This window comes from Crocodylus siamensis, chromosome 3 (genome assembly GCF_052110815.1).
Source record: "Crocodylus siamensis isolate JL-2025a chromosome 3, ASM5211081v1, whole genome shotgun sequence".
Classification (NCBI taxonomy): Eukaryota; Metazoa; Chordata; order Crocodylia; family Crocodylidae; genus Crocodylus; species Crocodylus siamensis.
Genome location: NC_143397.1, coordinates 251,893,695 through 251,921,085, shown reverse-complemented (window position 1 = coordinate 251,921,085; position 27,391 = coordinate 251,893,695). Strand labels below are relative to the sequence as shown.

General features: G+C 46.5%; 1 protein-coding gene across 4 annotated transcripts in view; it reads left to right on the top strand.

Moving 5' to 3' along the window:
- The window catches only part of COL22A1 (collagen type XXII alpha 1 chain), a 316,497-nt gene that overhangs the window by 7,081 nt on the left and 282,025 nt on the right, over positions 1-27,391 (top strand). For 3 of the 4 annotated variants that reach the window (XM_090040701.1, XM_090040704.1, XM_090040703.1), the window contains exon 2: positions 26,220-26,380. In XM_090040701.1, coding sequence (XP_089896827.1) covers positions 26,290-26,380 — 91 coding nt within the window. In that variant the 5' untranslated portion in view covers positions 26,220-26,289. Of the gene's footprint in view, positions 1-26,001; positions 26,130-26,219; positions 26,381-27,391 lie in introns of all 4 variants that reach the window. The other variant, XM_090040702.1, reaches the window with a different exon arrangement.

Genomic DNA, 27,391 nt, shown 5'->3' with positions numbered 1-27,391 from the left:
TGGCTTTCTGCAAAGCAGAGGAACCCCCCTCCGTTCAGTTTAGGCAGCTGGTTTCAATGACTGTGAGGCACTGAATGTTGGTTATTAATGATTTTAGGCGACGGTGTCAGAGCAACAATACTGTTCTGTGACTTGGAACACAAGCTGGGGAATTTTAGGTCTCCTGACATTTACTATGTTTTTGGACCCATGCATTTTGATCTAACCTCTGCCAGAACTTGTTGGTTGTTGGACTTTTCTTTACTTGGGCACAAGTTTTTGCAGCTGCTACTTGTGTAAGCTTGTTGGATAACATAGCTCGCTGGTAGAATCTGAACAATTTCTTTCCAAAGAGCAGGCTTGCATTGATTTGAGATAAAAAGAAAGCTGTTCCATATCAAATTAAACTGCCTTCTGCAAAGAGGGAAGGTTAGAGTTGGGGATGCCTAGGAATTCCCCTTGGCTCAGGGTTCTGAGTCAAGTGAGTATTTAGTGCCTGTATTGCAGAATAGCTCCTATAATTGTGAATTATTGCAACCTACTCCAGTATTAAAGGCACAGAGAATGTGTGTGTGTAGACTGTCCTCGTTGTTATTCGAAACTAAGGCTAGGGGCACAAATTAGACACAAACCAGCAGAGGTGATAGGAAAGTGGTTCAAATCTGTAATACAACAGAAGTTCAGTGCACATAAACTGTTTTCAAAATGGCCAGAGCCAGTTTAAGATAAACCTGGATGGATGTAGTATCGAGCTTAACTGATTTAGGTTAAAAAAGCTTATGGAACTTCTATTCCTGATCCCCTCCAGATTCGAGTTAACTCACAGTCCCCCAGCATCCCAGGATGCTTTGCAGGGTGGGCAGGCTAGTGTTGGCCCAAGCTTTCTGCTCCAGCAAAGCAGGAAGGTGTGCTCTAGCACCCCCCCAACCTGTGGCCTGGGTCATGGCAGGCATGTGGCTTCATTTCTGGAATCAAAAGTGAATGTCTGTTCACTTGCTTATCGGTTCAATATCCGCAGTTTAGATTCATCTGACAAGATTTAATTGGGCAGGGGGCTGGACTCAATGATCGCCCGAGGTCCCTTCCAGCCCTAATGTCTATGAAATCTATGAAATCTATAATTCAGCCTTGGGCTCTTTGACTGTACTTAACCAAATGATACCTTTTTGGTTAGAAAACAATACCTCAAAACTCATTTCAAAGCTCTTAGCCAGGAGTGGCTTGCTTGCTTTTTCATTTCTATGGAGCAGCTGTCTGACCGTTCACAAGCAACACCATACAGTTGTTTAGGGCAGCCAGTGAAATATTAAATAAAACTGTGGGGGAGACAGGCACATTGGCTAGGCACCATTTGCAACCCCTACTAAGGTTTGACAGTGGGCTCAACATTTTTGCTGCTGGGAAATATGCTGTGAGACTGTCAGTGAGCTGTCCTGGTTCTTCAATGGCATGCAGTCAATACGTAGATTATTTCTTCAAGAGCGTGGGTGGTTCATAGTATCATAGTGCTGGGGGCAGAAGGGACCTAAACAGATCATCAGGTCCAACTGCCCTGGGCAGGAACGGGTGCTGGGGTCATATCACCCCAGCCAAGTATGTGTCCAGCCTCCTCTTGAAGACCCTCAAGGTAGGAGAGAGCACCACATCACATGGGAGCCCATGCCAGAGCCTGGCAGCCCTAACCATACAGCAGTGTCTCCTGATGTCCAGCCTGAACCTTCTCTCTAACAATTTGTGGCCATTATTCCTACTAACCCTGGCTGGTGCCTGGGGGAACATGGCCTTCCCCAGTTGATGCCTAGATTGGGATGTGGGCCCAAAAGTGACTCAGTGGGAAGAGAGAATGGGTTCCTTCTGATGCCCCCAGATTTTCTGTTTATTCGTAGCCCAGGCTTGACTCTGCTTAACTTTTCAGACCTGCAGGGTCAGAGCCCAGGGTGTTAAGGATATCTAATGACCTGGTTGCCACAGCCACTGCCAGAGTGTGGCCTTATCTTGGCATTGTCTTATCACAGGAGACAGGAAACTCATTTAATATGTTTTGTTTTTTTAAAGAAGTGTTACGCTAGCTAATAAAGCAGCTCAGGAAGGGGCATGACTGAGGTGGCCCATTCTAGCAGATGGATTGAGGATATTTGTGAGTATATGAGTCTGATGTTTCGCCTCATGCTTGAGCTATTTCAGACTAATTTCCTCCCTACCCGGCTTTGTTTTGCTGTTTAATTACAGTGCCACCTGCAGTGTGTTGCTCAGAGTTGTGTCTTTCATTAGGCTTTGGGTAGGCTCTCTTTAATTATACGGGTAAGTACTTTTTATGATTAATTCCTGACACTGAATAGCTCTGCTATTGGGCTGATACATCTTCCTGCTGTCCTGCCCTTAGATGCATAATGGCCTCCGATCTTTTCTATTTCCATTTGGGTTATTTTCCTCCTCTCTTTCTGTCCACAGCTTTCCACTTCTTTTTATCTTTGGCTTCTCCACCTCTCCTCTTGTCTGTAGATCCTTCTCTTTCCCCTCCTTTTGTTTCCCAATTACTTCACATTTTGTGGTTGCTCCCAGAGGCCAGGACCCATTATGGGGAGGAGCTGTACAAACACATAACAAAGAGATGATCCCTGTCCCAAAAGTGATGGCAGCCAGGGAGAGCATGGGGTAGTCATGCGTCAGTGATGATCAGCAGGAGTGGTGCTGGTAGGTTACAACTGTCTAATTCCAGTTCACTTGCCCTTCACTTCCATCCCTACGTTGTGTCCTCAATGGTTCATTTGCTACCCAGAGGGTTTCTTTTTAAGGAGGCAGTGATCTGTGAGGCTCCTCTTCTCTAGTGCAGGAATAGAGAGGGAAGAGCCTGAGTATTCAGGAGATTTGTCCCCTCTAGAGAGAGGAGTTTGAAGGCTCCCAGCTTTGCAAATCTCTAGGGTTCCCAGGAAAAGGCACCGCCGAGAAGCCTAAGCAGGGGCCATACTGCACTAATGGATGCTGCTTCCTCCCTTTAGGTGTGCTAGCCCCTGCATGTCTTCATAGGACACATCCTATAAGGACCCTGGGTGGCAACTGCTATGGGGACTCCACGTGAGTGGTAATGTCATTGCATTCATTCATTTGGGAAACTAAGCTGCTTACCAGGGGATGGTGAGGTGGCCCTCTAGCCTACCCGTTCCTACCTACATCTGTTTATCGGTGGTGTTTATCATGGCTAATGGCAGTTCTGTCCTGTGTTCCACTTTTCTGTATGCAGCACCTCTCTTCCCAAAAAGCCACACACCGCTTCACTGAACTGAAGCACCGATGCCGATTACTCCCACCACTGCGCGGTGACATGAAGCCACCTCTATGGCAGAACACTGCCCGTCTTTATTGTAGCATGGGGTTTCTGTGTCCTATGGAACAACTGTGGAAAAAAAAACCTGTTGTGGCCTTTGAGGCTGCCAGGACAATTTAGGCAGGCAGGAGGCTCCAAATTCATTTGTATTATAAGCCCGGTAAGTCAGCAATGTTTCGTCGGGACTGACATTACTTAAGCAAAGCTGTCGCTAGAATTCAGCCTGAACTTCTAGTGAGAAGCACATTTAATCTGAATTTTCACCTTTGCCTCTTTTAGGTGGAACAATGTTTATTTAATTATGATTTTTCATAAAGATGTTACGCAGGGCATGTTCCCAGAAGAACAAGTTCACCCGACATGATCCCTGTCACTCACCAAGTGGTTCATATTGTAATGGAGGGGACTGCGCACATATATAACGCATTCATGGGGGATTTTTTCTGCTCTTCCCCCAGTATTACCTGATGTGTTGAAAAGAAAAAGCCCCTTAACAGCTTTCCAAACATTCAACACCACCAAACGCAAAGGATGGTGAATAGTGAACTAGTTTTATCAGCCAATCAGTCAAACTAGTTGGCTAAACAGTGGCAGGCGGTTGATGAGGTAGGGAAGCTCGGCGATGTCTCACCGGGACTCACATTAGCTAAGTAAAGCCATAGCTAGAATTCAGCATGAACTTCTAGTGAAAAGCACAGTTAATTTGAATGTCCATTTCCACTTTTGCCTATTTTAGATGGAATAATGTTTGTTTAATTACGAGTTTTCATAAAGATGTTCTGCAGGGCATGCATTTACTGCTGCCAGTCAAAAACTGTTTGCAAAAATGAGCGCTCTCTGTCTGAAAAGCGTAAATGAAATCGGACTGTAATGAATATTCCTTGCCTGTGCCTAGGTGTTAGGACATTTGTCTCTCTTACTTTGAGCTCCCTTACCTCATCAACCACCTGCCACATGTTAGCCAGCTAATCTGACTAGTCCTGATGAAAAGTCATTGACTTACCAAGGCTATAAAACAGACGAATTTGGAGCTTCCTGACTGCTTAAATTGTCCCGGCAGCTTCAAAGGCCACAACAGTCCTTTTTACACTGGTTTAACCAGACGCAGAAATCTCATGCACTTGTCCTGGTGGGAGCCGTGCAGTACGGGTATAATTTCTGGTTCTAACACAAATGCTCAAGGTAGCCTTGGGCAACTCCATCTCTGCCTCAGTTTCCCCTGTGCAAAATTTCCTTTTAAAGACAAAACTGGATAGAGTCCCTGCCAGCTCCAGGCTCTGACTCTTCTGAGCACCTGATTTTATTTGATGAGGAACAGGGGAGGATGTGGGATTTAGGGTACTGTGAAGCGCAAGTGGCAGAGCATATGATCACAGGGGTATGACAGCTGAACTCTGGGCTCTTTCCCAGGGAGAAGCATGAAAGAGCATTTTTGGTGATTACCAAGGATTCTGGTTTTCTCTATTTAAAAATCCCAAATTCTCTGATTGAAAACCCTGAAATCTGTTTTTTTCATGATTCAAATATAACATCACTATCTATCTATCTATCTATATGTGTGTGTATACATATATATCTATCTATATCTATATCTATATCTATATCTATATCTATAGGTATCAGTTGAACACAATGTTTTTATTGATATATTTACAGTTTAAAGCAAGTTTTGAAGCCTCCAGTGCTTCAATCACTATAATACAATAAATTCTAAATACCTATAAATGTTGGCATTTGATTTTATTTTTTTCAATCGAGCTCCCCCTACCCCCTTTGCTCACCAGGATGTGGGTCCAGCTGCGGCTGTCCCCTCTGTTGCTTTGTGGTTTTGAGCAGCCCTGATATGCTGGTGCCCTGCCCCTGCTCATGCTCTTGCCCCTCACTCCCAAGCCACAGCCTCCCCAGTCCCACTGGTGCCCCTCATTCCCAACCCGCAGCCCCCTGTCCTTGCCACTGTCCCTCACTCCCAATCTGCAGCCAGGGGGCCCTGACAGTGCCCCTCACTCCTGACCCCACAGTCCCCTACCCTCCCGGCCGTGCTGGTACCCCTCACTCCCCACCGGCAGCCCTCTGCTCCCCCCAGCCCTGTCGGAGGGGGTCCCCAGTTGCCCCTTGCAGACTCAGAGTGGGGATGGCCTCCAACGTTCACGCAGTGCATCTCCCTACCATACGCTATCCCACACCGCTGGCTATGGCTGGGACTGGGGCTGCGGCATGGTGGGGAGGACCAGTGTTGTGCTCCCCAGCAGCAGCGTGAAGCGGAGTGGGGCTCTGGCCATCCCATCTGTGCTTTTCTCCTTTAAAGGGGAAAAACCACATTTTTCCACAGCAAATGTCCAACCCAGATCTGGGGTGATTACTGCTGGATAGCACCCTGAGGAGGGGGTTATACTTGATGTGCAGTTCTTCACCAAGTTCCCCAAAGATACTGGAGCGCCCTTGGGTTTGGAGAGAGGTGAAGCTGAAATAAGATCTTGGGGGTGAAATTTTCCCTAAGGCCTTGACCTGAGACAGAGCCTCTGGGGGCTTAGCTACTATTATCCTGGAGAAGAGACCTAGGTTGGACCAGAAAAGCCTCTTTGTACTGAGGAAACTGGAGGGATGGCAACATTGAACAAGGCCCTGGTAAGAGACAGAACAGTTGGAAGGCCTGAAGGGGACCAGTCATAGAAAAGATATGGTCTGCCCCATGTCACCCAAAAGGGAAGGGATGTAGACCTCTACTGAGAGTCCAGAAGCTTTGCTGCTTTGTACTGTACAGCAGGAGGAGTTGTGGCTTTCTGCCCTCAGGGTCATGAGCATGGAAGTGACCTACAAGCCAGTGGAGGACCACTGGCTGTAGGGAAGTGGAGGAAGCAGATCCATCATCATGCCACGGAGAGGTGAGCTGCTGCTAGAGCATACGCCCCCCTCTGCTGCAGCCGCTCCTGTGTATTTTGGAGGTCAGAAGTCTTTTGCTAACTTGTTTCACTTGATGTCTGATTAGTTTGGCTGGCTTGAAGTGATGTTTAGCTTGACTTGTAGTCCAGCACCTTTCCTTCTCGTTCACCTTGGTAGATGTGGCACCAAACTCCTTCCAATTTTGCAGTTCCCCCTGCTCTGGAGAAACACCTTCACTTCATTTGCTGCCCTAGCACGATCTCTGTCTGGTGCTCGCCTTGCTTTAGTGCTCTCTCTGCTCTGCTGGCTCTCTCCTCACAATCTGAGACCATTTGTCTTGTTTCTGGGATTGTCCTCATGATCCAGTTCTTCCAGGTAAATGCTCACTTGGGTCTGTTTGAAGGGTTGCAAGGGTCCATAGTGATGAGGTTCAACTGGTCCCTGTGGACCTACCTCCTTGGCATACCCTTAGTCTGCGCTGAATTGGGGATGGGTAATTAGAGGAGCAGAAGTCGGAGTAGTGGGCTGTATATAAGTTTGCCTTCAAAGGGGCAGATGGACCATTGATGCAGAAATAATACTCAATTCTTTCTTCCATGTACTTAATGCTGCCCATGAAATACTTATCTGCCATGTGAGCCGTTGAAAAGTGCTGCTTTGAGAAGCAACAACATTGAATACTTACTTTGAGATATCATCATGTCTCTCCCCAATTTTTTGTACTAGCTGTATATGCGTTGCTGTCCCCAACCCTTGGCACACATTTATTTAAAAGTGCCATGGGATCGGATTCCCTGATTTCAACAATCATGCATTGCACATGTGCCACGTGTGCATAGTAGGTCATGTGATTTTGGGATGGGAGATCATGCCTTTTCTACTTGCCAGTGCAGGGGAAGCCAGGTACTTGCAGGTTTGGGGACAGGGTCAATAATCAGCTGATTATTAGCCACAGCCTGGATCTGCTACATGTTCAATCTAAGGCTTGAAACCAGCCATACCTGTAGAACATTTTTATGGCTGGTTTGCCATTTTATGGCACCTTAAATTGTGTGCATGTAGAGCACCCTTGTCACTTATGTCATGATGAATGTATACATAAATGTAATGTGTAGAGGAGGCCTAGATCTTTGGTCACATGTCTAAAATAGGTTTTAGGTGCGTTGCTGCCAGATAAGATGTTCAGGAAGAAAATACGTAATGTTCTGACTGCTGAAAACTGGGTTTGTTTTGCTTTAAAACCCCTTCAAAGCAAACAGTCGAGTGGCTCTCTCCTTCAGTCTCAGGGATGGTGTGGTACAAGCAGGTGGTACATTTGTTGCCTATTTATCACAAAAGACGGGTTTGTGGCCTTCTTGGCCAAGTTGTAATAAATCACAGAAGAATCGGCATGGATTCCAACTCTGTGGCAATAAATCACTGTGGGATACATCAGGAGAAGGAAAACAACATATACAAGGCTAACGTTAGGCTTCAAATCTGGGTGTCCTACAGGCAGTGACAGAGATTTTTTTCAAAGGAGCAAATCATTTAATTCTCAGCTTCCTTTAACTTTACTTGGATGTGGTGACCAAACTCTTGCTTGCCTTGAAAAGACCCCCCTCTGCTTCATACTCAAAGGAGATTGAACACTTATTGTTCTTAGCTTCTTAACAAGGCAGGGTAGAGGTGCACCTTACAGACTAACTGATCTGGTCACTTCAGTGAGAGTTGCAGGTGGTGCTCAGCACTAGTTCAGATGCTTGCCTTGGTGATTGCCCTTGTGAATATTGGCCAGCACTTCCATTGCAGTCTGTATTTTGGAGCCGTATCCTGAGGTGGTGGCTCTTCCCACTTTCTTGATGGGGAAACTGAGGCATGGACAGGTTAGCTGATGCTCAACGTTGCCGAATAACTGTATCTGAGAGCTCACAGATTTTTCATTTATATTTCTGTGCTTTAGACATAAAACTGTGCTGCTTCTGGTGCTGGCTGGGTCTTGTGCTGTGCCTGTTGAATTTTGTGGAAGAGCCCTCCAACTTTGCTTGAATTTAGACATTTCAAGCCAAAAGTTTCCTTGGAAACATGACTTAACAGCAGTTTAACAGAGGGGAAGACATGGATTGAGAATTCACATTCTCCTCCTCTGAGGCTGAATCTTGCCTAAATTAAACTTGTATATAGTTCTGTGATCTGACAGCCATACAAAATCTAGGTCTACATCTAGACAGATTTAACAATTTGTGTTTGTGGCTTCCTGGGCTTGAAAGTGTGCTTTGCCCTGTCCAGAGCAGAGGAACTTTGAGTACTATATTATGGCCTTATAATTTAGGAACAGATCCCGCTCTCCTGACTTGTGGACTGACTTAGGCTTCAGCATGCCCATTTGAAATTAGCAGGACTTCACAGGTCATCCTTTATCCCACTGCTTTAAAACTGGCTTATTTTCAGATGAAAATACCACAACAGGTGAGTCAGGGTGGTGGAATCAGGAGTGACATTTGAAAGACTGGACTCCTCAGCTCTAAGCTGCAGCAGTTGTCTTGGGCTCTGCAGAAGGTAAAGGTGGGATTTTCCCAAAGTACTTTACATTGATTTCACTCTCCTCCCATTTTGGAGTAAATGAATTTTACCCTGTGATTACAGAGGCAGCTCTTAGCTCAGCACTGGCAGCTTTGGAAAATCCCACGTGAAACCATTTTTTTTAAAGCTGTTATGGGAAATTAAAGCATTCAGACTTTTCTGTGCATAGAGGAAGTCAGTGAGCCAGAGTGTTGCTGTAAAACACTCTTCCTAGGACTCTGGGTTTAGTGGTAATCCAGATGACTATTATCAAGGAGGAAGGTCTCATTCTCTGGCCCATCAGCATTTAATATGAAATGAGTCTCAGTGGGTCTCTGTACTTTCCTTAATGAATAGGTGTCATTAATTCAGACCACCTCTGCAGCTGGTGCTAATTAACAAGCATCTTGGGATTAAAACCTAGATGTTTCGTTCAGGGACAGGGTTGAACAAGGAGTGGTGCATGATTTGCACCACCCCTGTAAAAGCCCTGAGCGGTGCTTTAGCTGTATCGGAGATGCCCGTTCGTCATGGTTCCAGCTGGTCGGTCCCTGCGGGGTTCCCAGAGATGACTACGGCCCTTGGGGAGGTGCATTTGACTTCTCTGGATGATTGCAGATGGCCAGAGAGTTTGCTGCCTCTGTTTTGTCTGTCAGCCCTGCAAACAAACAGGCAGGGAATCCAGAGATATAGTCCTGTCCTTAGACTGAACCTGAAGCTCTTGTAGGTTTTACTTGCCAGGTTCTGGTGCATTTCCCCCCTCCGTTTCTCTACTCCCCTGAATGCAATGAGAGCACAGTCCAGCCTCATGAAGCCTGAGTTCTGCTTTCAGAAGTGTCCCATCTACACTGGGATGGAGATATCCTGATACCATAGAGCAGAATGGGTTGTTGCTCCCCTTCAGTATCTTTAGTTAAAGAGAGGCCTGCTGTTATTTGGCATCTTGTTCAGATTGTATAAAGTGGCAGCTCTCCTTTTGCAGAACTCTAAAGCCACTAATCTCTTTGATATGCTCTGGTATCAAACTAGAGCAGCAGAGATGAATGTGGTTGGTCTCTCAGATTTTATTATACCATTATTTCCTTTACAACCAAGTATTTGGGGCCTACCTCTTGGAATTTGATGAGACTTAAATGCGTTAAGCTAGAATACTTTGCCGGCACTCGCGTGATCCTCCCAATAGCTCATGTTTGTTTGAAGCTATTTCACGGTCCCTGTTCTTGAATCATTGCCAGGGAAATTGAGTCTTGCTGGTGTCATTCATCGGCTGTCTTAAGGCCAATGGTGTACGCCAGAATGTAGGGATAATCATATGCCTGTAGGACGCTGTTAGGAACAATATGACAACTTTGATGGCTTTCCAGGTATTATACTAGTTTAGCATGAGACATGGTGAATGAACCTCACAACAGAAGGTAGTGTGTAGGGGGGGAGCAGATTATTCGTTAACTCATTTCCCTCCATTATCTTTACACTTGATCTTTAAAATCGTCCTTTCTTTTATTGCAGTTATATTTACAGGAATTGCACGAGAAAGATGTAGAAAAATACAAGGCAGGACAGCCTTTTGGTTTGTGCTCAGCGGTGACTATAGACATATTGGAGTGCTCGTTGGGAAATGGATCGGGCTCTACAGAGCCTGGAACAACATAGTTAGAGACAATATGACTGTGATATAAAGGATTTTTATCGGGATGGCCACACTAAGTAGTAAAGCCAAACCGGTTAGGTAGGTTTTATTACAGAAAAACGAATTGGCATCTTTCACTTAGGACCTTGTTACATAGTAATTTGGGGCAGCTCCTGGGGCTCTTAACACCTGCATTGTCTGCACATGAGCCTAGTTTCAAGCACTCATTAGGCAGCTAAAAGTTATGTCTCTCCAGGGCAGGATTCTCTCCGATCCATGTTACACTAAGGTGCTGAGTGGTGGCCACTTTAATATACACTTCACCCCTGCCCCCACCCCACTGGCCTGGATTGGGCCCACTGCCTCCTCCTTGCCCTCCTAGCACCCCAGATCCCTACTCACTGTCCCCCCCGCTTCCCCCCATTTACTGGTGGCTGCTTGTGCTGTCTGTCCCAGGAGAGCAGCCGGGGAAGGGTTAACTTGCTTGCCCCGCTGCCACTGCTGCTGCTTTCTGGGTGGGCACCATGCAGGGGGTGCGGTGAGGCTGCGGGTACCCGAGTCCTTGCAGTAGAAGTCTGCCAGGCTCTGGCCTCCTGGTACCCCCAAGCCAACCCAGGCAGCTGTGGGCACATCCCACGAGGCCAGTCCGGCTGTAAAGCTACATTGCCTTTGCGCTGCTGCCCAGCCAGCTGCTGCCCATGTGCACTGGTCCAGGCTGTCATGAAGCCACCGCCAGCTGGGAAGGGCCCTGTCCCTGCAGTGCAGCCTGGCCTGAGCATGGGAAGACAGGAGCAGTCTAGGTGCACAACTCCCATGGGCCCAGCCAGCCCAATCCATTGCTGGTTGGGAAAAGTCCTTCCTCTGTGGCCCAGACCCTCTGTACCCCCATCAGCAGCACCTGCAGGCCTCCCAGCACAGTCCCACGGCCCTGGGTAAGGTGGGCAGATGGCAGAGCCGTGCCAGCCAGCTCTGGCCATGCGCCCTGCTGCATGAGCAGCCAGCGGGGCAGAAAGCCGGGCAGACCCTGACTGGGGACCCTGTGCCTGAAAGGGGAGACAGGGGAGTTTAATCCCCCTCCCTGCCCCTCTTTTGCCTGAAGCTACTGCCTGACCCAGCTCTGGCCATGTCCCCGGTCAGCTTCCCTCTCACCTTGTGGCTGCTGCAGAAGGGAAGGGAGGGCTCGCTCTAGGACCCCCCAGCTTCTGGCCTGGGCCACTGCAGGCATGTGGCTGCATTTCTGGAATCAGAAGTGAATGTCTGTTCACTTGCAAATGGGTTCCATCTATGCAGCTTAGACAAACCTGCAAAGACTGAGTCAATTAAGGCTTGGGCCTTCTGAATGTCTGTACTTGGCTCTCATGTTTGGAAAGTGCTTAGTACCTTCCTCTGCTTGTCCATGTAAGTCAAAGTGCCGGAACTGGACCCTTGTGAATACAGTTAAAAGTACTCTAGAAGCATGAGAGACTGTGACTTTCAAAACCTTTGAATGGGAGTTGGGTGTACTCTGATCCCATTATAATATTTGGGAATGTTACATCACTTAAGCGTGGTGGCTTTTAGCTCTCCTTCGGCATCACAGACACTCCTGAAAGATGCAAGTCATTATGTTGGTGTGGTATATTCAAAGCTTCATCCTGGAAGAGACACAGTTCAGCAGTTTGGACTCAAATGTTCCTCATTTTTCCGTCAAAATTCCAGCCCGGCATACGGGACGTCCCCCCAGCAACTCGTGTGAAGTGTGTGCCAAGTGGACATGAAATGGCAGATACTGAAAGGAGAATAATCCATCTGCTATAAAGGGCTAAAAGTCTCCACTAAGTTAAAGATACATAAATAATGGAGGAAAAATTGCAGTTTTGTAAGGAGCTTTTAAAAAAAAAAATTCAAGGGAAATTACGGTGAATGGCGGTTACTATGGAGACCTGCCGTGCTTTGCAAGGACCGTCTGGAGGTACTTACAGTCCATTTGGACACAAATGCACTACGTTTCTCAGTCTACAGGCTCTGTATCACCTTGCATTTGAATTCCCTGATGAAATGTATGAGCAGCTGCTTGAAACACAGCAGCATTGTTTAGAGCGCGCCGATTGAGCAGCTAAAGCATAGGTAGCTTGCCAGCATTAAGACGGAAATGCCTTGCTCTTGTCACACAAGCTAATGGAGTCTGTGCTTGATAGCTGTATTGGAGCTCCTTTTAAAGTGAGTTTTGGTTTGCAAAGGGACTCTAAAAGGCAGTGCGATGGGGTTCATGTGCCTCAAGGTACCCCTCCCTGACCCCCAGTAACTTAGCTTTGTGAAGCTTAGCGGGCTCTGAAAGCCAGATGAGTTTCAGGCTGAATCCTGATGAAATTCAAGGCCTCAAAGCTGAAGTTAGGCCAACTGAGGCTAGGGGTCAGGTATTTGCACGTTGCCAACAGAGCTACTTATGCCAGGAATGGGGGGTTCTCCATCCCACAACATATTCAAATCAAGTTCAGACATCTTGCCAGGTGAGGGGGAAGGGGATTCCTGCCTGCTGTAGCTGAACTACAAGATCTGTGCTTGATAAAGGAATGGCTGGATATAGGCTGATGAATAATTAGGCCAAATTTTTTTAAAGTAATGAAGCTTGTGGCTTGAGCATGTATTAGCAGATTCATTGTAAAACATTGCATCGGCCCGCATCTATCCTACAATAAGGGAAGCCAAATTGCAGTGATATGCCCCACGTGAAATGGGTGTTACATTATTATGGTTTTGTTTCTACTTCCCTTGAGGTACAGTGGATAGACGAAACTGGTGCGGTGGATTTAGCTGAACCACAGTGGCTCCCAAACCTGCTTTTTAACCAGTATAATTGCTTCATTTGTTCATACCCTGAGAGAAGTTCCCTGACTTGTTTTAAACAGGTAGTTAGGCTGTATCATGATGGCATCTCCTTGCTTTCACTTCTCCTATTGGCGTTCTTCTCTTTCTCGTGCACAGAAACACAGCACGCTCTTTCAGCAGCACCCAGGGGGATTATGCTGACCAGCGTTAAATCGGGGAAAGAGAAGTCTTACCTGCCCTGGCTCTGCGCAGTGAAGGCAGCTGCTCCTGCTGCCGCCACTGCTGCTGTACACGATGGGATGTCAGCGATCTGTTGGCATTAAAATAGGGATAAGCTTGCCTAGAACTTCACAGGAGGAGCTAGAGTACATTGACTGCAGTGTAGTCGGGCACTAGGGAAAAACTCAAACTGAAGATTAGGGATTTCTGGTCTAGTCCTCGTGCTATAAAAGTACATCCAAAACTTGTCCTTTTAAGTCTCAAAAGGAACTGATGGCATCTACAAAGTGGCAAATCGTTGCTGATTAGATGCTGACTTCCATACCGCATCACAGTGCTCTAAAGTTTCCAAAGCCTTCATTAACTGATATCTGTTGTAGCTTGAGGATGATTATCCTTCTTGGAGGTAACACCAACTGGAACGGCTGAGCCAAAATCGTGTGTCAGGTCCTACTCCTCTCTGAACCGGCTCCCTTGTATAAGAAGTATGACTTCTCACTTGCCACCCTGTGACCCTTCCTGTTCTGAATTGGCTTCATATCAGAGCCTTGAAGCTGGCATTGGGACATGCACACGCTCCCAAGGGCCAGGAGCTGTCATTGCAGTCTGTCTGCATGTTGCTGGGAAGGAATGAAGACTGAATTGTCTGGTATTTATCTATTCTTCCCCAAAAACCTTTTGATGCTCATTCTTCATGGCTGTAATTCAGTATGAGTTTTCCTTTTCAGGAACAAAATTCAGTGGGGTTGAGTGGGTGTGGGGTGGGGGAGAAGTGGGATGGGGAGGGTGGTCATGTGTTCAAGCTCCAAGAGTTTGTCAAGACCAGCTTGGTACTGCAGGATGTCCCCCAGGTTGGTTAAAAGGACTGCAAAGCACGAGGAGGCCAAAGCAGTAAAAAAGGACTCGGTGTCATCTCCCCCTTTGTCTGCCTGGCTCCTTCTTTTCTCTCCATTGTTTCATGGTGCTCTCCCTTGCTGCGATCTTTTGTCTGCCAAAGCTATGCCGCGGCTGCTAAGCTCAGTGCAATGAATTAAGGGGAATGGGGGCGGGGGGGAGGGACCTGACAAAAATATTGCGGGATGATTCGGATTCCTTCCAGCGAATGTCAGGACCATTGATCTGTCTCTGTCCTGCCATGGCGATGCCGGGGGGGGGGACGATGTGACAGGGGGTTGGAGATGGACTGAGGCTGTGCTGACCCTCCCACTAGCTGGTGGGCGGTGGGGGTCAAGACTTCCTGCTGCTGCCAGGAGGAAGGAGCCCTCCTGCTAATGCTCTTTGTCCAGGTGTGCTCGGAGCAAGAGGTCACATTTGCGGGGGTGGAGGGTGCTGCAGCTCGTGGGGAAGGCTGCATAGCTCTCCCTGTTTGTCTGAGGCGTCTCTGCAATTTTGCTTTCCAAAGATAGCCTCTTCGGGCCTTTGCAGTGAGGATCGTAGCAGTGACGGACTGTGACAGTAAGAGCCGTTCAGGGTTAATAGCTCCTTCCTCTTTGCTTGCTGCTTCCAGACGCTCTGTATTGAACCGTCAGCCCTTTCCCATCACCTTCTGCAGTTGGATGGTTTCTTTTTTCCCCGCTCCTCGTGGCTCTGGAGGCAGCAGCACCTGCACTGAGAGCCGTGGGCTGAACGTAGTGGAGGGCTCCCTGGCTGCCAGCATCGCCTGTTCATGGAGCACAGCAACTTTCAGGGGATGAGCAGTGTTTTCTCCTTCGTGTCCTCTTAGGGATGTTTCAAGAGCCTCGAATCAGCAAAAGCAGCCTGGTGTCTGTTTGACTGCCCTGCTTTCCCCCATGGGCGCTTACTGCTCCTTCCAACCTAGCTGTGGCACTGGGCGAAGCCAACTGAATGAGACGACTCAATGCTCTGTGTGTTGCCTGCTTTGAGAGAGTATCTGTATCCTCAGCCCTTAGTGAAGGGTCACATCCATGCATCGTACTGCGGGTGTATCCCTCTACTTCCCTGTTTTCTCTTCGTGTGGGGGACAGAAACAGTCTTGGAGTGATTATGCTATAGTGAAAAATATTGTAACCATCTGTGGAACGGGGGCTTGAACACAAGACTCACCGTCACCAAGTGAGTTTTGCAACCGTGAGGGTCCAGAGTCACGTTTCCCTCTCTCTGGCGCCTTGAATCCTTTTCTGCATTGGAATGGGACTTCAACAGGGTGCCCTTGTTATCAAGCATGCTTTTTCTGTTAGTTTGGGCACTATCAGCATTGGTGAGAAGTGAGTGGATTCAAACCTGCAGACAGAAGAGGGAACTCCACATTGTGGGTGAATGTCCTTGTCCCTCCGCAGTTGCTGCCCGCCTATGGCACATTCCCCTCCATGTTACCTTTGAAAAGATAGGATGAATCCCCAGCTTCCTTGAAGAAGCAGTGTGTGTCCTCACCTACCTGCGAAGGCTGTGAATCCTGGGTGGAAGGAGGTGCTTCCTATTAGGACTAAGGTAGCCAAGTCCTGGGGAGGCGTAGGAATTAAAGCCACCCCTTCTTCAGTATTTCCCCAGCGGCTTCTTCTTGGCTGCTCCTGGATCAGCCTTCTGCTTTTTGTGGATCCTGCTCTAAGGTGCCTGGCTCTTTCCCCACATTATATGAGGAGTCAGTCATTGAACTTTGGGTTCTGGCTTCCACGGGGGGCACCAGGAAGATAAATGTCTTCTGTGCTCACCATTGAAATGCCCAAGTGTCCTTTTAGGACCCACTTCTTGGTGTAGTTGCTGTTGTATTAGGGGCATGAAGAGGTAAGTCTCCATCTACTCAGTTCCCACAGGTGCCAGAGTAGTATGGCAGGGTTATCTTGTATTTTGGCTCCAAGGTTTGAGGAATTCAGGCAGGAGCATATGGGGAGAATAGTGGCGAATGAGTCCTTATGGCCTAAATAGTAGCTCAACCCTATACATCCTTCTTTTTGCTCATATAGGTGCAAGGGGTTTAATAGATTTCATAAATTTTTAGGGTCGGAAGGGACCTTAGTAGATCACCGAGTCCAACTCCCTGCCCTGGGCAGGAAAGAGCGCTGGGGTCATCTGACCCCAGCTAGGTGCTTCCTAGTCTCCTCTTAAAGACCCCCAAGGTAGGGGAGAGCACCACCTCCCTTGGAAGCCCGTTCCAGATTTAACCCTCACCATAAAGAATGTTTTTCCTAATGTCTAATTTAAATGTGCTCTTCATCAGTTTATGGCCATTGTTCCTAGTAACCCCAAGGGGCACCCTGGTAAGCAGAGTATCACCTGCTCCTTGCTGCTCCCCCACCCCCCAATGAATTTGTAGATGGCCACAAGGTCCCCTCTCGGCCTCCTTTTGTGGAGACTGACAAGATTCAGGTCCTTCAGTCTCTCCTTATAGGATCTTACCTGCAGGCCCTGAACCATAAGGGTGGCATCCTCTGGACCCTCTCAAGGTTATCCGCATCCCTCTTGAAGTGCGGTGCCCAGAACTGGATGCAGTACTCCAGCTGCGATTTCACCAATGCTGAATAGAGGGGAAGTATCACCTCCTTAGACCTGCTCGTGATGCACCTTCTAATGCATGAAAGAGTGCGGTTGGCTTTACTCATCCCTTCATCACACTGATGACTCCTGTTCATTTTGGAGTTGACTACGACTCCAAGATCCCTTTCTGCTGCTGTGCTGCTTAGAAAGTTGCCCTTTCCAAAGGGTCCTATGGAAACTCCTCCTCCTCTGGACTCTGGCAGGACACCTTGTATGAGAAACCCTCTCCAGAAGCCCACAACCTCCCCTCTGCTTGGTAACATGCCCCATTTTCCAACCAGATATAGCCTGTTACCCCATCTCTCTCTTGCGTGCTCCAGCGTTCTATATAAAGGCATGACACATGGGCATTTTATTTACATAATCCTGGACCGTACTAAAAAAGAAAAGATTGGGTTTCATTTGCTGAGCTGGAAGAACTTCCCCGTGGATATAAAAAGCATGAAGTAGGGCTTGCATGGGCAATGCACTGAAGTGCCTAGAGGCAGTGAAGGATACAGGCCCCTTCCTGGTAGTCTGCCTGAATAGGAACATCTAAGCCCCACCTTGGCAGGAGTTTGGTTAACTTTCTCCATAGGGGATACACACATGTCTGGGGCCTCGATGAAGCATCGTTCTGTAAACAAAAGCTTTTATTTTCCTGGGTTATCAGCCTGTGTGACAAATAGGTTGAAGTCAATCTGACTGGTGTGCGTTGTGCATATTGATGGTTGGTGTCTCAGGTCTGTAGCCTTGGATTTTGTCTGGGTGAGAACATAGATGCGGCTGCAAGATTGGTGTTGCAGAACTGTTGTGTTTTTAAGCTAAAAAAAAGAAAGAGAGAAAAGGTTTTGACAGATCTGGTCTATTAACTGCTCCTATTTATCTAACCTCTTTACAGTAGTAGTTCCTAGAGGTATCTGTGCAGGTGTTTCAGAGATACAGAATCACAGAAAGTGAGGGTCGGAAGGGACCTCAGGAGGTCACATGTAGTCCAACCTTCTGCTCTAAGCAGGACCAGCCCCAACTAAATCATCCCAGCCAAGGCTTTGCCTAGCAGGATTATGAAAACCTCCAAGGATGGAGCTTCCACCACCTCTCTGGGTAACCTGTTCCAGTGCTTTTCTCCTTTCCTAGTGAGAAAATTCTTCCTAATTAATAAACTCAATTTCCGTTGCTGCAACTTGAGACTGTTGCTCCTTGGCGAGTAACGTAGTATAGCGTAATATGGTGAGTCCCAGCCTTGGCTGCAAAGAGCCTGCAATCCACAAGACGTGAATGGAAGACCCCTGCAACATGTGTGATAGATCGAGGAGAGGGATAATAGTAGTGACCCATTTTGTGTGTGGTTCCTAGCCAATCGGTAGCAGTAGCCAGTCTATAAGGTTAATATTATGCAAGAATAAAATCAAAACCTCAAGTTATTTTTCCCTGCGAGTCATGAGGAAGGTGTGCTTCCAGGCACTGCATGAAGATTTCAGCTTGCAGACTCTTTGTGGCTGCAGCTGGCAAAAATACATTGCAAAGTCCTCAACTGATACTCAGAGTATTTTAAAACTGCTTCCATTTGGCAGAAGACCAGTAGCAATAGCTTGCTTTAGAGTCTGAGATAGATGCATTTACAAAAGAGTTTAATCTGAGGAATGCACATGCTAGAGAGCTGGGAACTGCTGAATTGTGATTTTACCCCTCTATCAGACATCCCTGCATGTTTGCATTGTGTGTGAACACCTACGTATAAAAGAACATCAAGTTACTGAGTTAAAAACTGCAGCATTAGAAAAGGCCATAATTATGCTTGCTTGTGTGACCTCCATTCAGTCCCCTGGGTGTGTGAGTTATGGCTCTTCTAAAAATGGGACTTGACCACTTTAGTCATGGAGGCACCTTGAAACTTTTACCAGAGGTCTGAGCAAATCCACGGAGGCCTTTAGAAAGCAAAGCTAGAAATATTGTGCCCGAAGTGACTGGGATGGCAGCAGAAATGCAGGAGTGTGCAAGTTATGTGCCTGTGCATGTTTCTTTTGCACGTGTGAATTAACTAGAACAAGTAGTTCCTATTGCAGTAGCACTAAACCTCCCCTGCCCATCTCTGATCTGGATACCTCTGTGCTAGGAAAGACCAGCTCCCTGTTCCAACGGGCTTGTAGTCTCACTAAGCCTGGACATTAAGTGTCATTAGGTGGACATTGTGTCATTGGGTATTGTAAACAGAAGGGAGTGGAGGGAAGGTCAGAGAAATTGTCTTCTGCTAAGATAGCTGTGTATTCAGTAGGATGGTTCTGAGTCCCTTAAAGATCTGTCCTTTTACCCTTTTTGTCCTATTATAAATGAATGTTGGCTGTCCCTGCTGGCTGCTCATCCTAGATGAGACTGGGTGATTGATTTCTCATAGGGCTCATAATAAATGATGTCCTTGATTGAGCAGTGGTTATCCACCTTCTAAAGTGCCTTCTGGGTGCTTACGATTCAGCTATGTCATGGGCCACCAGTACCCTCTGGTACGGGAGGAGAGAGGGACGGGAGGAGACGGCAGCCAAAGTTAGAGAGGGGAGGGAAGGGGGGATAGAACGAGAGATGAAGAGAGCTTACATCAGGTAACAGCACATGTCTAGGGGATGAGGAGGGAGCAAGGCAAGGACAGTGTAAATAGCACCAGCTGTAGGGGAGGGGAAGGGGGGAGAGCAGGGAACGATATGAGGTTTGAGGGATCAGCAACAGAGCACAGGGGTAGGGACACACCAGGTTGGGTTGCTTGCCACTGATGCCCCACATTGCATGCTGGGTACTGTCACTTCAGGGGTTGGATCTGGCCTGCGGGCCATGGGTGAGCACCACACTTCTTGAGGAAATAGCTTCTGAAAGACAAGAAGAAAGTGGATCGGTCATATTTAACTCTACTTTGCTTTCATACAGACTTTCTGAAGCTCTTCACGTATACATTGGATTCAAACCACAACACTTGAAGTCCTAGGGAAGCTTTTCCTTGGCTTTATCAAATTTGGGGTCAAGCTGTAGATGAGTGGCATTTCCCAGAAGCACCTCTACAATCGCCTTGAGATTTGCCCCTGGAATATGTCCCACTTATTAAACATAGCTTTTGAGCCACCCCCCCGAAATCAATTTCCATTAACTTCCGTGGGGTTTGGGTCAAGAATGAGACACCCTCGACATTCAAGAGATGCTAGCAGATGAAGTGTATAGAAAAACATGTGGCTGAGTAGGCTGATAAAGTTTTCTCTGCTGTCTCTTCTATGGTCCACTTCTTGCTCACATCAGCATAATTTAGATAATTAAATTGCCTAGTTCAATAGTCTGAAGATAGACACACAATGCACGGACTACTGAGATGCAGAATTTATTAATGTGCTATATATATTTCTCTGAAGTACTGTATAATTAAGCTCCATGCTTTCTTCTATAGAGATGGATGCTGACAATGTTCATTAGGGTGACAACGCAAAATCACATTAGGAACACAGATATATTTGGGACATTAGGCTTATAGGGTTAGTCAAAATGTTTAGTGATGACGAAGTAATGGGATGACATTAAGACAAATAAAGAAATGAATCCAAATGAAACCAGCCTTATCTGACAGGAAGAACCATCTTTCCATGATGTGGTCTAGAAAACTGTCCCATTCCAGCAAAAGTCTCCCATTCACAACAGGAAAATATTGCTGGGGGAGGCCTTTGCAAGGCCATCTAATCCAACCCGTTGCTCAAGGCAAAATCATCCCCGAGTAAACTAGCTCAGAGAAATGCTTGTTTGACCTGCGCTTGAACACTTCCACTGAGGAAAAGTCCAGAGTCTCTCTCTAAGTAATCTGGTTTAATGCGTTTAACCACCCCCATCACTGACAAGTTCTTCCTAATAATAACCAACCTAATATCTCCCTTGTTACAATTGTAGCCCATTACTTCTTGTCCCCTTATAGATTCACAGATGTTAGGGGCTGGAAGGGACCTCTCGAGATCATCAGGTCCAGCCCCCCTGTGCTTGGGCAGGAAAGACCACTAGGGTCAGATGACCCCAGCAAGGTGAGCATCCAGATGTTTTTTTGAAGATATCCTGAGTAGGTGATTGTACCATCTTTGAGGGGAGTCTATTCCAGACCCTGGACACTCGAGTTGTGAAGTTTTTCCTTGTGTCTAATCTAACATGGTCTTCTAGCAATTCATAACCATTAGCCCTAGACTTCCCATGGAGAGCCCTGGTGAACAGATGTTCTCCCAGTCCCCAGTGTGGGCCCCTAATGTATGTATAAGCTGCCACCAAGTCCCCTCTTTGTCTTCTCTTCTCTAGGCTGAACAGACCCAAGTCTCTCAGCCTCTCATTATATGGCCTACTCTCCATACCTCTAACCATATGCGTAGCCCTCCTTTGGACTCTCTCAAGCCTTTCTGCGGCCTTCCTGAAGCGCAGTGTCCAGAACTGGATGCAGTACTCCAGCTGTGGCCTCACTAAGGCCGAGTAAAGTGGGAAGATGACATTCTTAGTCTTGTTTGAGATGCATTGGTAGATGCATGCCAGTGTTTTGTTTGCTTTGCCGGCTATGGCATTGCAATGGCGGCTCACTCGTTCTATGGGCTATCAAGACCCTCGGGTCTCTTTCTGTTGTGGTGCTAGTAAGTTAGCATTGCTGCGCCTCTAAACATGTTGCGGGATGTTTCTTCCCATGTGGAGCACTTTACACTTCTCGGTGTTGAACATCAGCAGGTTCATGTAGACACTGTAATTGATCTCCATCCTCTTCATAACAGACTTTTTGTTTTTAATTAGATGACTACTACCAACTTCTCTAACTTCTTCTCTATCCTGTAGTCCTTACATTCACCCTTGAATAATTAATCGTGCAGCATCTGGGCGTAATATGCTATAATCTATTGCTTTGTGCTGATATTGGGTGGGAACAGCCTTCAGAAGCTGGCATTGAAGACGATGCTACTTAAGTCACTTAAGCCAAGTCAAACACAGGAAAAATATGTTGTAGGGAATAATGCTGTGACCGGCCAGAGATGGAGTAGATAGCTTATGTATCAGGGCTGTCTGATTGGTGGCCCATGGGCTACTTCCAGCCTGCAAGGGGTTAACATGCAGTTGCAGTGTGGGGGCTTCCTCCTGGCCACTGCTCCCCATGTTGCTCTTGCTACTCTGGCAGTGGTCAGAGTCCTTGGGACAGGGCAGCATGTTGGGAGGCTTGCTAAGTGTGCTGCCTGCTCAGCAGCATCAGCAGGGGCAGCTCGAGAGGGGTATGCCCAGCAGTGGCCAGGGAGAGATCACACTGCTTATGTAGTGAGGGATGGCATGAGGTGGGGGTCTAGGGGAGCCCCTGCAGCATGCAGCCGAGGGCCTGTGCAGTTTGGGGCCACCAGCCAACCTGAAGTCAGACAGCCCTGGCTTACGTGAAATTTGTTTTCCTCTCTTTCCTGCTGTGGCTCCAGTGTTTGTGACACAGCTCTGAGCAGGAGGGATCTGAATTCGAAATGTCTGGTACATGTTTCTAGACGTCTCTGGCTACTTAGCTTCTCCTCCTGCCCTGCTCTACTGTTGCATCCCATGCTTTGCCTCTCTCTTCTTTATTTTCCCATTATTCAAATGGCACTTCTCAACATGCAGGCCTGCTTCCTTTTTCACGCTTATTTTCTGCCAGCATAACACCCTGGGCTTCCTAGATGACCATGCAACGGAGGGTGCAACCCTTGTGGGCCAGGCTGTGGTGTGTGTATTGTGGGGGGGAGGAAGGAAAAGGGGAATCTCTTTTTCTTGCATCTTCCTCAGTTGTTTTTTGAAAACATACTTTGCTGACTACATTGATGTCCCTTTCATGCCCATTATAATAGTAATAATAAGTCTATTCTAAAATGAATTAAAAACATGAGGAGGAGGTAACATTCAGAAATAATACTAGAAAAGGCATCTATCCCTTCACACATGAGGGAGGTGGGCAAAGCCCAGCTGTCAGTCAAGACCAAGAAAGAAAGCAAGGCCAATTATCACTGAAGGTTGCTTTGCCCAAAGTGTTTTGCTTGTTCCATTGTCAGTCTAAAATGCTGGCTGAACTCGTGCAAGATGTTGGAAGCGAAGGTAATCTAGAAGCTTTGTGTTTGGTTTTCTGAATATAGAAAGTGGCGTTTGTTCAGCTGTGAGATGGTATATGAATAACCAAGTAAAAGGGGCCTATGCTATAAGCTTAGGGGAGCCATGTTGCATTTATTCCTGTACTTCCCCGTTGGGGATGCCATTTCCATGGGATGTCGTGTATAAACTGCATTCTCACTTCTTTGTTCTCAGTAGATTAGTACAAGCAGGATGTCTCAGCCAGTGAACCAGCCAGTTGGGCAATAAAACCAGGTAGCAAAGGTGTGTGTGCTACCCTCCTTTAGAAACAGCAAATTTGGCGGAGTCGTCATGAAAAAATGCCTCTGTATGGTCTCTTAGGTGCATGTATCCTTCTGTTTTAAGAACTTGGGATTCCCCGGAAACTAAAATCTTCCCATCACTAGCATCCCTCTATCCATCCCTCTTTCTGGCAATGGCCTTGGGGAAAAATATTGATCTTCCTCTATAACCGCAAGACTGAAATTCATAGTGCAGGACCCCTCCTTGAATGATGTCTTGCCTCCAGTCTTTCTATTTGCAGATGTGCTAAAGTGGAATTTTATTTGTATCAGTAGTTCGGCTCACTTGAATGAGACCAACCAGTTTGTGTAAAGTTATTCATTAGTGTGTGGGATGAAGGTCTCAGTTGATTTGTCCCCATAGCTGACACTATGACATATTCTGGTACAATTACATAGAGTGCTTTGAGTGACATCAATATATGTTATAGTCGCCACCCGTTACAGCTTAAATTTTGCATCTGTGTTTTGATTTTGATTCTTAGTATCAAAAATGTGTTTTGGAATATCTTTTTTCAGTTTTGTGAAGTGCCATGTTGCTCTTCAAACCAAGAAGGAGGGCATGGGAGAATAAGGGAGAGAGGGAACCACAGGCTCCATTCTCCATCTTTTTTTCAGTTTACATGTAGCACAGTTCTTTGGCCTGGTGACATACAATTATTGGCAAATATCATGATTTATGATCACGATCTGCTAGGAAGGAAAGTGCCTTGTATGCAGAAAGCTGCCCAGATGGGGCAGACATGATGACACCAAGCCGAGTGTGGCCTACCGGCACCTGGGTAAGATTAGAAACCACTCCACAGTTTAGTCCAGAAATCTTCAGCATCATTGCTCTGTGTCTGGACATGCATGGCATTCGAGGGTTAGCATTGTTTTCTAAAGTAGCCTTTGCCAGCTGTTAACCGGCATGCACCCCGGATCAGAAGGTGTCAGTCAGAATGACTTCACTGATGTTTATTTATACCAGACTTCTGATGCTAAAATACCAGTGTTTGCAAAGAAATAGATTTAAAATAATGGGACTGGAAAACCTCAGTGCTACTTTTAACTATATTGGTTGTTAGCCCTTTGAAGGAGAGGGAGTATCGTTTCAGTGGGGCATGTCTATGAAAGCGAATTCTGATTTCAGTAATACATGTGGGCATCCACCGACACGCGTGCACGTATGTTTTCACTCCGTTATAGGTATAGGTGGATAGACATAAATGCCTAATTCAGTTTTCCAGGTGGGCCTCCTCGTTTGCTCAGGCAACCGAACCTCGCTGTGTCGGAGTGACACCTGCTGGAAACAGTTTGAATGACAGCACCTAGGGTTGCTCCCTGCCAGGGGTGATTAGTGAATCGATATCTTTTACCAGCACGTTTGTTTTCGAACCTTTCCTTGCATTTATTCCTTGCTGCTTACTCACTTCCCAGTGTTTTTTTTGTCTGCGTGTCAGAGGAAGCACTGCAAGCATTATTTCTCTGTTCCTGTGTGCCACTATGGGTCTTTGAAAAGACGGGGCCCCGCAGTCTCGTGGGTGTAATGAGTTATGGCTGCACAACTGGCTTGCAGTTTATTCTTTTTTCCAGCTTAGGTCTTCATTTAGTTTAGAGGGACTTTGTCAAGACTGGTCAAATGCTGAGCCTACCAAGCTGATTTCTTAAATTAAAATCTTGGCAACTCCATCATAAATGTTTATGTTTGTCCTTTAAATTTAATGTTTGAAAGAGGGGGAAAATAGCCCAACATTTATGAACAAGTCCATAATAACACGTGCATTCTGTTGCTTAAGAAGAACCTGCCGCCGACGTGCTCAGAAGTAGTGAAGGGAACAAGCCTGTGGAGTGAACTAGGAAAACTGGATTTAGACCCCGGGACAGAAACTTTAAGATGTTGATTTGGACCACATAGCTGACAACATTTCAAGTTGGGGCCAGGTGTCCTGCATGTGTGTGAACAGCACACAGAACACAGCAAGCCTTATCCCTGTATAGATAACACACAATGAGTCATCAGCTGGTGTTTTTGCTTAAAAAAAATCAAGTCTAGCATTAGAAAGCTTAGAAAATCTTTTAACAGGCCAGGCTGAGTTTCTAGTATGTAATAATATAATTGTGGGTGATGTTTTGCAGCTTCGATTTAGCTGGGCTGAAACGAGAGTGTCCATGCTGGCTTAACTAAACTGGTTTAAAATGACATTTATTTGCTTAGGTACAGCCATTCAAAAAGCCCGAGGCGAAATAAGTTATGTGATTTTTCTGTAAGTGCCGTAGTTTAGATCAGTAGCAAACAGAACGGACGTTTGCCCTTTGGTGGGAGGGTGGTGCAAATATTAGCCTGGGTTTGCCATTTTTAAACCAACCGATGTGTGCTGAACATCTGTTCTGTTATGGATCTATACTGGTTTCCGATCACTTATATCAGTAAAAGTGTAATACGTGGCCTTTAAGTTAAACTGGTGCATTTTTCTTGTGTGGACAAGGTCTAAGTTACCTGATGGCGAATTATGAAAAGTACTAAATAGTATTAGCACTCAGTGGTCTCAAAGAATTGAAAGGAGTACCTAGTGAAGCAGCAGCTGGTGGTTGATGATGACTTGCAGCAAACTTAGCTCAAGAGGTGTATACCTTCTGATGAGGGATGTGTGTGAGGCCCAAATCAAGAATGGTTTCCAACGCTGTGCATTAGTTGCCTATTATAGAGGGGCTCATTTACAATAAAATCATCTGGTGATCTTTTCCCTTTGTCGTCATCTCAGGCTTCTGTGGCTTTGAGAGAGTCTACAGAAAGGCCCGATCCTTTGGGAAGAAGAAAAATTCCTTGCGTCTTTGTCTGCGCAGTCCATAGCTATTCGTATCAAAGTTTGAAGAAGATCTGTCCCTAAAGGTGCGGTTCCTGTGAACCACATTGTCACTGTTGCTGTTTCTGCTTGATGAGTTAATGGTTGTGCATCACTTTCCTCCTCTTTCTTCCCAGGCAGGGGATTGGATTCGTAAACATATCTCACCACGGCAAAGAGACAAGCCTGTGAAAGAAGGAGGGAGGTATGTCCCCTCTGGGAAGAGAGTGGGTGCCCTTCATCCTGATTCTCCTTACGCTTTTGTGGGGTGGAGAGAGAATTCAGGCACAAAGAGCAGGTACGTGGTGATGCTCCAGTATCCAGACCATGGCAAATAGCTACCTAGATTTTTACTTTAATTGAGAAGGGAAAGGGGTAGAAAGACAAACCAGGGAATGCACGGGCCTTTATGTGGATATACTAAAGCAGGGGCAGGCAAAATGCGGCCCGTGGGCCGGATGAGGCCCACCAGACCATGCTATCCAGCTTACGGGGCCCCTAAAAAATTTAGAAAATTAATATTTATCTGCCACTGGCTGCTTGTCATGCGGCCCTCGATGGCTTGCCAGACTCAGTAAGCGGCCCTCTGCCCAAAATAATTGCCTGCCCCTGCACTAAAGTATATATATGTAGATCTACAAATAGCTTGCAAATGTTCAGGCTAAGCAGTGAAAAAGCCCCTTGGGTAATATGCCTTGCTTGTGGGTTGCTGGGAAATGAATGCCAGTCCGGCTTTAGAGAATTGCAATTTACAGTGTGCAAGTATTTTGGATTATGCAGGATTTGGGTTATAAATATCTTGACTGAAACCAAAAAGTTCAGTTAGACGGTGGGGGAAAGAAATGCTAATAAAGGAACGGTCCTTTGTTGTCAAGGAAGCAGCTCTAGTATTCAAGGAATCATCATCCTTCAGTCAACATTTGCTGGCCAACTGAATCAGAATAATCTTGTTATAAACTTGCTTCACCAAGACATCCTGCTGAGGAAAAGAATTGCTTTTAGTTTAATATAAATAAAGCATAATGTTAATTTAACAGGGAATATGGACGCTTTCCTGTTCAAGATCAAGGTTAGCACAGGCAAAGTCAAAACAGATCTCTTGATCCATGAAAATCTTTTTCAGTGTGTTGCATTAGCCAAAGGAGTGGAAGGGGGAGTGCACGGAGGCTTTAAAAGAGAAAAGTAGCCTCATAAACATGCAGCCAGTGTAGGCAAAGGAGTGAGTCGAGATATAATGAGTAGCACAGAAAAAGAAAGGGTCTGCATTTCAAAGCTACAGAGGTGCTTAGATCTACTAGACTTTTACTAG